The sequence below is a fragment of the Sander vitreus genome, chromosome 7, assembly GCF_031162955.1.
Source record: "Sander vitreus isolate 19-12246 chromosome 7, sanVit1, whole genome shotgun sequence".
NCBI classification, from domain to species: domain Eukaryota; kingdom Metazoa; phylum Chordata; class Actinopteri; order Perciformes; family Percidae; genus Sander; species Sander vitreus.
In genome coordinates, this window is record NC_135861.1 from 23,234,798 (window position 1) to 23,246,359 (window position 11,562).

Sequence of the window (11,562 nt, forward strand, 5' to 3'; positions counted from 1 at the left end):
TTCACCTTCAGAAGGGCTCCATGAATCTCTCTTGATCTCCCCATAGATGAAAAGGCCAGTCCTGAATATGAATCAGCATCGGGCCAATCCAGACTATAGTCAGGCATCTTTTATTATATATATCTTGTATCTGTCTTCAGGAACATGTACACACCTACACACCAAAGGACGGTTTAGATTAGAGAAAAAAACGGTCTGGTCTCTGCAATAAGATCTGCTGCAGAGGATAGTGATTTTAAATCGTACTGAATAGACAGAGCTATTTCATCATGGCTGCACTATAGTCAATGGTCAACAATGGACTGATGGGCCTTTTAATCTTTTTCTTATGATTGCATTTCACAATTTTCATTGTCTTAAAATTTCAGTCTTTCTGTAGAGCTTCAACATAAGTGCTATTAATTATTCTCTTCTTATTGTTATATGACAGATAGATAGATAGATAGAAAAATAGATAGATAGATAGATAGATAGATAGATAGATAGATAGATAGATAGATAGAAAAAATAGATAGATAGATAGATAGATAGATAGATAGATAGAAAAATAGATAGATAGATAGATAGGCTACTACAGGATAAAGGGGAGTGGGATTTTAATGGACTAAGCTTGAGTAATGCAGTTACTTCAGACGGAAACAGTCAAAGGTAAAGAAAAAATCATCCTTAAACCTAAAGCACAACGTTAAGTTCTCCATACTTTAAACTGTAAAATGCACCAACAACGTTTAACTTTTAGCCGTTAAAAGCCTAACATACGCAGTGTAAATTGACGGTTATTCTGTTTCATTTGTAAAAATCTAGACCTATCATGTATTATCAAATTCTTCTAGATTTAATGTAACAAAAATCAGCGTTGTGCTAACGTGTAACACGGTTGCCACCTTGTGCCTAAAATGGCATACGTTTTTTTTTCTTCTTTTTTTTTTTCTAGTCAGGCGCTTAGGTGTTCATGTGCCAAACAATCGGGGCCCTGACAACATCAACTTTGCTTGGAAATGTCAGCCATGGAAAATGTAGTATAAACAGTCGTTTGCTGCACTCTGTACGGAACTTTCAGTACTACGACTCCCACAAACCCTTGCTGGCGTTCGCTCGTGTCGAGCGATATGGCGTCTTCTTGAAGCGTAGCTGGCTACATAAATCGCAATTTAGCTAAGTGTTTTGTGGACAAATTATTAAGGTACGTTTTAAATGTCGTGCACTTCACATTTCCCCTGTTGTGTTTATAAAGTGTAAACGTTTGACTTGAGTTAGGTTTCAGTGTTGCATGTTTGGGCAGTTTATTGAAGATACTTTGCCTTTTTCTAACGTTAAGTTGTTAGCTAACGTCAGAAGCTAGCTAGCTTGTTCGCACTATCTGCATTCATTTTGCAGAGTAAACGTAACGTCAACGTTACTTAATTTTATCTCATTGTTTACGTCCGTTGTGACTCGTTAGGTGTTCTTAACATCAATGGTAACCTTTGATATTATACTAAAATAAGCCTGAATCTTTTAGCGGAGGACTTATATTTACCGTCAGATACTCGCAGGATAATTACATTATCAGTAATGCAAAATAAAAGCGGACAAGCCAACAACCTTATGGATAAGGGCTGACATGAATGTGTCTTAAACCGTGGATTCATTCAATATTTCATTTATTTTGTATTTGAAAAACTGTGTTGTCTATTGTCTACAAACAACACTAGACTAAATTCAACTTCAAATTTGCATCTTTAATTTCAGTTTTATTGTCCCCAAGGTGAACTTTGTTTTGCAGTGAAGTAACAGAGGAACTAAATGCATATTTTGTATTATAAAATTATGTAAAACATGCTAAAACTCATTCAGCAATTCATGTCAAAGAATGATGTAGTTGGCACATGGTTAGTGACCATGCCTGTATCGTTTTGTGTTGCATATTTAGATTTTTATGATTGGCTCTCAATTATCCACCTGGTTACTTTGAGGTGTTTACTTCGTAGTGTCTTATCTGTAAAAGGTTTACTCAAAGATGCTATATTACCTTGTGAGGAAAAACTGTTAAAGCAAATTTAAATGCAATGTCTACCTTACAATGTAATAACAGTGTAACTGTAAGCTGTTCATTAATTCATGTCCTTTCAAAAGTAGTAGTAGTACATTTCTTTATCAAAAACCTACCCAAGTGAATATCCAATAACTGATTTTAACAGTAACATGCTCTTTCTGTTTACAGATGGCAGCCGACTCCACAGACAAGAAGGATGCTGAATCCTCAGGGACCAAAGACAGAGAGAGGAAACGCAGCCGTTCACGAGAACGTAAACTCTCGCCTACACGCAAGCGCAATCGTTCTCGTGAACGAAATCGCTCTAAGTCTGCAGAAAGGTAACTAAAATGCAAGAGCACAGCCCTGTCTTTAACAATATATTAGAGTTCTAATTGTTATCATTTCTGCATAATTACACACATAGCATTTGTCTTATTTTTGTTGTTTTGTTGTTGCATAAATAAGCTTCAGTTTGTCTGTTGTTGAAATTAAAAAGAAATTAAACATTGTATATGATTTGTATTATAATAACAGAGACCGACGCATGAAAGACAAGGATAGAGACAAGGAGCGTGACAGAGATAAGGACAGAGAGAGGGGCCGTAAGGACAGAGAAGGCCATCGACGTGATAAAGATCGCAGTAAGAGATCCAGGTATGTGAATGCTAAAATACACAGCTTTGTGAGAAGGATCACATGTGAATGTTGATTCACATTCTTCCGGCAAAAGCAAAAAGATGTTTTGCCTACAACTCTAAAGATTCTCAAACAACTGTATAATCATTCACATTTATGCTGCGTTCATGTTATATCAGAGTTATTGTAATTACCAGTTTCCAACTTGTAAACAACATTCATGCCAATGGCCAAGTTGTAATTATAACTGGTAAACTGACAGTTCTCATATATTCGACTTGGCACTTGGTAATGCAGAAGTGCCAAACATACTACGTGGATGCCTTACGTCATTCAAATGGCAAACCTTTTGTATTTATGTTGTTTATTTGTATTTAGGTGAGTGTTTTCAAAAGTGATTGTTATTTTGAAAGAGGTTGATTACATCTGTTAAAATTTAACTTTCCATTGTAGAAGTCTCTCACCCAAGTCGAAGGATGCCAAATCAAAGAGAGAGAGGGATATAAAAACAGAAGAGGAAGAAGATGAAAAAAAGAAAAAAGAAAAGGTACAAATCTGGTTTGGCTGAATCTTTCATAGCGTTACATTGTTTCTTAGGTTGTTATTTTGCGTGTTTGACCTGTGTTGCTTCTGTCCAGGTCCAACCTTTATCTTTGGAAGAGCTTCTCGCCAAGAAGAAGGCAGAAGAGGAAGCAGAGGCAAAGGTGAGAAGTTTCCTGAGGTTCACATTTGTCCTTTTATTTTTAAACCCAAGAGGATTCTTTCCTTACTTCTTTTTCTCTTCTTTTTAGCCCAAGTTCCTCTCCAAGGCAGAGCGAGAAGCAGAGGCTCTAAAACGGAGGGAGCAACAGACGGAGGAAAGGAGGAGATTATTGGAAGATGAGAGGAAGAAGAGAAGGATGTTCCAGGACATGGGGAGAAAAATGATGGGTGTGTATCAGCCTCTGGTTCATTCGGTACTGCATGCTGTTTATAAAAGCATAATGATCGTAACTGAGACTGTGTGTTTACAGAGGACCCCCAGGAAAGAGAGAGACGAGAGCGAAGAGAGCGAATGGAGAGAGAAAACAACGGGAATGAAGACGATGATGGAAGACAAAAGCTCAGAGAGGAGAAAGATAAAAGCAAAGAACTCCACGCCATCAAGGTTAGTCTCATGAGAAATTGCGTAGAGCACATGAAATGATGGCTGTGACCGGCAATGTTAAATGTTGCATAAAGTCTGAAGCCCCATTCTGACCGCCAAATCACTGGTTCTTTTGTATTTTAAATCCTGTCCGGAGCAATGTCCTTGTAAATGCTTCAACGGCAAAATACACATCAAGTCACTGCTGTTCTCGGTAGCAGCAGGTACCAAATATCAAATTAGCGTTGTGACTCTTTTCATCCTTGAATAGAACCATAACAAAGATTTATGTAACAGACACCTCTGCCTGAAAAGCCATCACTTATACAGATGAAGCCAACAATATAACGTATTCTTTGTCCTAACTGAATTAAGGACAGAGGGTGTCATGCTGTACAGATTGTAAAGCCCCATGAGGCAGATTTCTGATTAATGATATTGGGCTATATAAAAAATGTGACTTGACTGTTATTTGTTGTTAACCTGTTAACTTTTGGTATTCAAGCATCGCAAACTTAAGTATGTTGACCTTCTAAAACATGATCAAACTGCATTAAAATTCAACCTTTGAATGATGTAATGAACTAAATTACATATCTGATCTTGACAGGAGCGTTACCTGGGTGGGCTCAAGAAACGCCGGAGAACTCGTCACCTGAACGACAGGAAATTTGTGTTTGAGTGGGACGCTTCTGAAGACACCTCAGTCGATTACAACCCAATGTGAGTAAACATGAACCAGTTGTATCACTCACGAATTGAAGCAGGTCTTTTGTTTTGTCAGAATGTGTACCAGTCTGAACAACATGTTCCCAATCTGTCTCCCAGTTACAAAGAAAAGCACCACGTGCAGCTGTACGGACGAGGCTTCATCGCTGGCATCGACTTGAAGCAGCAGAAAAGAGACCAGTCACATTTCTATGGTGACCTAATGGAGAGAAGGCGCACGCTGGAAGAGAAGGAGCAGGAAGAGTGAGTAAAATAGAGATGATCAGGTCTTGTTCTGGTTTAAAAGAGGATACTGGTGGTTTTTAAAAAGCAACTAAAAAAACCTAATTAAAAAACGGACTCGAAAATCAGTCTAATAGTAACTAGTATACACAATTTGTACTGACTCAACAACTTAATGGCAGTATCTTTCTTCTCTCCTCTCAGGACAAGACTGAAGAAGATGCGTAAGAAGGAAGCGAAGCAGCGCTGGGACGACAGACATTGGTCTCAGAAGAAGCTGGACGAGATGACGGACAGAGACTGGCGAATCTTTAGAGAGGACTACAGCATCACCACCAAGGGAGGAAAGATCCCGAACCCCATCAGGAACTGGAAGGAGTATTCAATGCCCGATCACATCCTGGAGGTCATCGAAAAGTGTGGTTACAAGGTCGGTGCACTGAGACTCCATGTTGAAGTTTTCATAAGAGGAATATGTGTTTTTGTAACTTTCACAAGCCAATAATGCTGTTATTTTAGTTTCAGTTTTAGTTAGGTAAAAAGCTCATGATTGTAATAGTTACAGTTCATTTGATTTATTTTACCTTTTCTATTTTCTTCTAATTGACCTAAAAACTGATATATCCTCACTTGTTTTCACTGATTCATTTAAATTGTATCACTGATAATGACTGTTCTCTTTTAAATTCCAGGATCCGACACCTATTCAGAGGCAAGCCATTCCTATTGGTTTACAGAACCGTGACATCATTGGTGTGGCCGAAACAGGTAGCGGTAAAACGGCTGCTTTCCTGATTCCGCTGCTTGTCTGGATCACCACCCTGCCAAAGATTGACAGGTAACAGCCCATGCTCAAATAATCTCAAGTAAACCAACTAACAATGTCCCGCTGCATTTTTCCGTTGGCATTTTTTTACTGACATAATGGTCTATGACGTTGCTCTGCTCTCTTGGCTGTACATGCAGGATTGAAGACTCAGACCAGGGTCCTTATGCTGTGATCCTGGCTCCGACTCGTGAGTTGGCGCAGCAGATTGAAGAGGAGACCATAAAGTTTGGTAAACCGCTTGGCATCCGCACAGTGGCTGTGATTGGAGGAATCTCCAGAGAGGACCAGGGCTTCCGTCTCAGAATGGGCTGTGAGGTGAAACATTTAGCATTTACACCTGTGTGGAAAAGCCAGGAAACTGTAACTAGATAATCTAAGTGTCTAAAGTTATCACCCAAAAAGCACAAAAGTCTGTTCTGTAGCACTGTGTTTAATCAGTCTTAAAAAAAAAAGTTGAATAAATAAGTAATTCTTCATTATATTTTCTAACACAAAGCCTTTAAATATTAATTCAATCAATCAATCCAGCGCAACATTTACTCTTTGAGGATTTAAAAATGTCTCTGTTGTCTGTCACAGATAAACGTCCATAAATCTGCCTAGAAATCATAGAAAAAAGACGCTTCAGATCTTGCCTGATAATCATCACGTTTGGAAGTTATCCAGCGATACAAGAACTGCTAATGGATAATTCCATATACCTTTTTAATGGTACACATTTGCCAAAATGTACACAAATAAAGGCCTAAAAATGGAGGCGAAAATGTGGTAGAATGTATTTTGGTTGGTGTGATTCTTAGCAGCTTTTTATTTGGTTTACCAGACCTTTTAACAAAAACAATTTCAGACAATGTAAACATGTAGACATATAATGTCTAAAAATGTCTAATGTCATAAGGTAACAATGCTACGTATATTCACCAACTGAGTTTTCCTTCTCTAACAGATTGTGATCGCCACCCCCGGCCGTCTGATCGATGTGCTGGAGAACCGGTACCTGGTTCTGGGCCGCTGCACCTATGTGGTCCTCGATGAGGCCGATCGTATGATTGACATGGGCTTCGAGCCCGACGTCCAGAAGATTCTGGAGTACATCCCAGTGACCAATCAGAAACCAGACACCGACGAAGCAGAGGACCCTGAGAAAATGATGCTGAACTTTGAATCTGGAAAACATAAATACAGACAAGTATGTTTATCGCTCAAACATAAATTATAAACAAGACTGTTGTGTAGGTGCCAGCTGCTCTCACTGTTATTTGTGTTTTCAAGCTCTATTTTGTAATTTCTTTTGCACCTTTCAGACGGTCATGTTCACAGCCACTATGCCTGCAGCTGTAGAGAGACTGGCCAGGAGCTACTTGAGACGTCCTGCTGTGGTGTACATTGGCTCTGCTGGCAAACCTCACGAGAGAGTCGAACAGAAGGTGTTGCTAATGTCAGAGGGAGAGAAGAGGTGAGACGGACACAAACGTATAAATACAACTGTAAAAATCAAATGTCTCGTTTATTTATGTCAAGGTGTCTTACTGAGTGGTTTTGGATTGTGTGTGGTGCAGGAAGAAGCTGCTGGAGGTGTTGTCGCGTGGCTTCGAGCCTCCCATCATCATCTTCGTCAACCAGAAGAAGGGTTGTGACGTGCTGGCTAAGTCTCTGGAGAAGATGGGGGTAAGTCACTGGACTGGACCAGTGGGTCCAAAATGTCTTTTTTATCACCTGAAAACTATTAGGTTACGTTTTTCTTTGTAACATTTAATGTTCGTGTCCACTAAACAAGCAACAATCAAATAAGTTTGAAGGTGACGATTGGTACAAACATGGTAACATTTTCTAATGTTGTTATATTGTCCGATACTTGGGTTTATAACTAAATACCAGCAAAACTAGTGGCATTCCCATGAGCCTCAGCTGTACTTTTGTGTTTAGTGCTGATTCATGTTGCTAAACCTGCTAAACAACATTGTGTTAGCATTCAAAATATAACCTCAGTTGTCTTTTCTTCACTCAGTACAATGCTTGCACGCTGCACGGTGGCAAAGGCCAGGAGCAGAGAGAGTTTGCGCTCTCCAACCTCAAGGCAGGAGCCAAAGATATCCTGGTGGCCACCGACGTTGCTGGTCGAGGTATCGATATCCATGACGTCTCCATGGTCCTTAACTATGACATGGCTAAGAACATTGAAGGTAAGAAGCCTCATTCTCACTATTTGTCTTTTCCTTGTCTGTAACATCGTAAGTTGATATTTATTTGGTGAAACGTAAGAATTCGTAACATAAAATACATATATAAATAAATAAATAAATAAAAAAAGTATTTACTAAGCCATGTTGGTGTCTTCCTCCTCCTGCAGATTACATCCATCGTATAGGTCGTACGGGTCGTGCCGGTAAGAGTGGTATGGCCTTGACTTTCCTTACCAAAGAGGACTCTGCAGTTTTCTACGACCTGAAGCAGGCCATCCTGGAAAGCCCGGTCTCCACCTGCCCTCCAGAGCTGACCAACCACCCGGAAGCTCAGCACAAACCTGGAACCATCCTGACCAAGAAGAGACGCGAGGAGACCATCTTTGCCTGATTTATCCCGGATGTTTCCATACGAACCGGACTTTATACGCCAAACACACACTCATCAGTGTCTCGTGTTTCATCATGTTGTATCTGCACAGAATTTCTCTGTTTTACCTTCAGGATTTGGTATCAAGGTATTTTTTATGCCCCTTTCTTTGGTTCTTTTTCTCTTTTGCTGTTGGTCTGTTTTTGTCTTTTTCAGCCAGGCAGTTGTCTTTCACTGGTGCAAAAATCATCATCATCACCACACACACACACCACATCGATGTGTATGTAATTTGAATATTTCTACTCATTCAAAGATGTGTAAATGTGAAGTCAGCGTTCGTTGTTTTGTTTTTCTTCTATAACCCAGATGTGATAATGTAACTGAACTTGCTCTTCAGTTATCAAATGTAAGAAACACCAACCATGATGTGAGTGTAGATGAGTAGTAAGTGCTATCCTTGATTACTTCTCTGTTAACCATAATTTGAGTTTCCTGACTGTTTGTTTAAGAGACCAATGCCAGAAGTCCCAGCCATTTCGTTCAAATGCATTCTGCATTTCATCGTTTTAAATAGAAACATTTGTACGTAGTGAATACAGCAAATTTGAGTGACGTCTGGCTCATAACTGTCTAAAAACTTACGAGAAAGACTTCTATCTTTGGCAAGAAGTATTTTCGATAGTTTGATAGTGCTCAGTGGGTGGATCTTGGGATGCAGAATAAAGGGTTGAAATGTTCAAACATGTACAAAAGAGCAAACTTAAAGAACTCAAACAAAGTGGTGCAGGAGTCATGTTGAGTTTTGATTTGTTGAGTTTACATGACTTGTTCATTAAACAATTTTTGAAAATGGTTTTGATCTGGTTGTGAGTGTGAGAGAGAGAGAAACCGGGGAATACAGTATACTTGTGGGGTCTGCACAGCCTTGTGGGGCCCAAAATGCTGGACCCTACAAGGTTAAAGGGCTGTTTAGAATTAATTAAATTAAAGGGTTAGAATTAGGTTATGGTAAGGGTTAAGGTTAGGCATTTAGTTGTGATGGTTAGGGTAAGGGGCTAGGGAATGCATTATGTCAATGACTGGTCCCCACAAAGATAGTGAAACAAATGTGTGTGTGTGTGATAGTGATGACTTATTCAGAAATATGAACCCAAAATTAACAAATCAAAGAAAACAATGTCAGAAACATTCTAAAAGGCAATAATTCAGAATAAAGGGTAACATGGTATCCATGTACAGTATGTTTTTAAGTTACCTGCTGAGGATGATTAATTCTAATTAATTACGAGCAAGCCATGTAACCAATAAAGACTTAAAACACTAACGTTACTCCTCAACGTGAGTGCCTGAAGTTTGCTCTTATGTTTAAAAGTGTTTACCTCTGAATAACAGTCAGATTATCTCTGAATTTCATAGACAACAGCTGCCAACCAACATCTTTGTTTAAAGGCCCTGAAAACATTTTATTATTGACTGTGGACGATGAGGCCCTACATTAACACTATATGTTCGGCCAAAATGTTTCTCACTCATTTTGACAACCTCATTTGGAAAATTGTGATGTCAAGTATTTCTGTGCAGCAATCGAGAGTTTAGCAACAGTTTGAATCCAGCTGTGATGACAGTTATGGGGCCAGTTTTATACAGTCTATGGTACTTACACATAAAAAGTCAGAGGATCATCAAACTTATTCTGATTAATCTTAAAAAGGAACATTGTACACTACCGGTCAAAAGTTTGGGGTAAATTTCCATTCCAGACAGAATACCAGCTGAGATCAGTTGCATTGTTTTTTTAACCAGGGCAGCAGTTTTCAGATTACATTATGTGCTTACATAATTGCAAAAGGGTTCTCCAATGTTGTAGAAAGAAGTGGCTGATCTTTAATGCAATGTCTACATTGCCCATTATCAGCAACCATTCATCCAATGTTCCAAAGGCACATTCTGTTTACTAATCTGATATTATTTTAAGAGGCTAACTGAGAAAACATTGGAGAACCCTTTTGCAATTATGTAAGCACAAAATGTAATCTGAAAACTGCTGCCCTGGTTAAAAAAACAATGCAACTGATCTCAGCTGGTATTCTGTCTGGAATGGAGTGGAATGGAAATTGCTAAGTGACCCCAAACTTTTGACCGGTAGTGTATATCTGCACCAAAATTTTGTGGCAATCCATCCAATAGCTGTTCACATAAAAGCCACAAGTATCAACCTCATGGTGGCGCTAGAGGAAAAGTTCAACTCTGGGGACAATCAATATCTGTACAAAAGTCCATGGCTCTAATAAAGCGTAATAGAGTGCATTATAGTGAAACAAAAAAAAAAAAGCACCCACACAATTAAAAGTACATAAAATGTCATGTTTATTTTAAGTCATATTTTACTTAGCATTGTGAATCTATTTTCAAATAGAAAGCATTCTATACAGCATCAGGCAGGAAATGTCTCACTTTTTACACATCTGCTGTCTCTTTTGATAAATAGAGGGAAGAGGCGTGTTGGATCACGCTAGCACGCTGTGGTAGTCTGGTGGATACACGGTTATATTTAGTGCAGTTATTGCATTACAAAGCAACCATCCCAAAGAAAAGTAGTGCAATTTTTTTTTCTACTCACACAAAAAGAGGAAGTCCAGATGGTCTAAGGCGTTTAAAGTTTTTCAATGTTTAGGCTTAGTATTGCATACAGAATAAGACAGAGGAAACTAAATTGTAAAAATTGTGCTTCATAAATTGAAAAACTTCAACTGCTTCATCAGTTGCTAAATTGGTCCGCTTTGAAAAACATACTCTGCCAAAATATAATGAAAATAGCTAATTGGTGAACTAAAACATGCAGGGCTTTAATAATTCACTCATTCATTTTTATCACAAATTAAAAAATTGTAGGCCTGATCTTGGACCGGACAAATTTTAAGTGAGTGAGTTTTAAAAGTGCGTCAACCAGTGTCCACCCAATATTGTGGATAGAAAAAAAAAATTCCCCAATATTAATGTTTGTGGATAAATAAAGTGATGCATTTCTTTTTTCTTTTTTAGTAATAGTGTTGTTAGTGTGTGAGGAGTGAGTAGCCCCAAAGACAAGACTATCACTACAAGACAATGAGGAGAATCAGAATCAATGCATTACTGAAATACTTAATTGTAAAAAGAAACAATCAGATTTCATGCAACACTTGCATAGATTTTTTTTCTTTTCTTTTTTTTCAATCATGCTGATTTTTTTTTTTTTCTTCAAAATATACAGAACACTAGATAGAGATACCTGTGAGACATGGAAGCAGTAAACCAGTAATTCCTAGAGCCGGCTGTTAACAGTATCGACCCCATTTCATGAAGCGGGTCGCTGCTCGTCTGCATCACGTCCAACTCCTCATCGGCTCATGGACTAATGATGGTGCAGAAACAGAATGACATCGTGTCACGGGTGCTACGAGTCCTTCG

The 11,562-nt window shown here is 38.7% G+C and overlaps 1 protein-coding gene across 1 annotated transcript; it reads left to right on the forward strand.

The window, feature by feature from the left end:
- The first annotated feature begins 1,044 nt into the window (after positions 1-1,044).
- Positions 1,045-8,443, forward strand: ddx23 (DEAD (Asp-Glu-Ala-Asp) box polypeptide 23). Its single transcript, XM_078255445.1, has 17 exons — positions 1,045-1,183; positions 2,204-2,355; positions 2,552-2,671; positions 3,107-3,200; positions 3,292-3,357; positions 3,445-3,583; positions 3,667-3,800; positions 4,390-4,502; positions 4,608-4,751; positions 4,935-5,160; positions 5,423-5,568; positions 5,697-5,874; positions 6,506-6,748; positions 6,864-7,015; positions 7,119-7,227; positions 7,568-7,742; positions 7,910-8,443. The coding sequence occupies exons 2-17, from the start codon at positions 2,204-2,206 to the stop codon at positions 8,131-8,133; spliced, it is 2,415 nt and encodes an 804-aa protein (XP_078111571.1). The 5' UTR covers positions 1,045-1,183; the 3' UTR covers positions 8,134-8,443.
- The last annotated feature ends 3,119 nt before the right edge of the window (positions 8,444-11,562 follow it).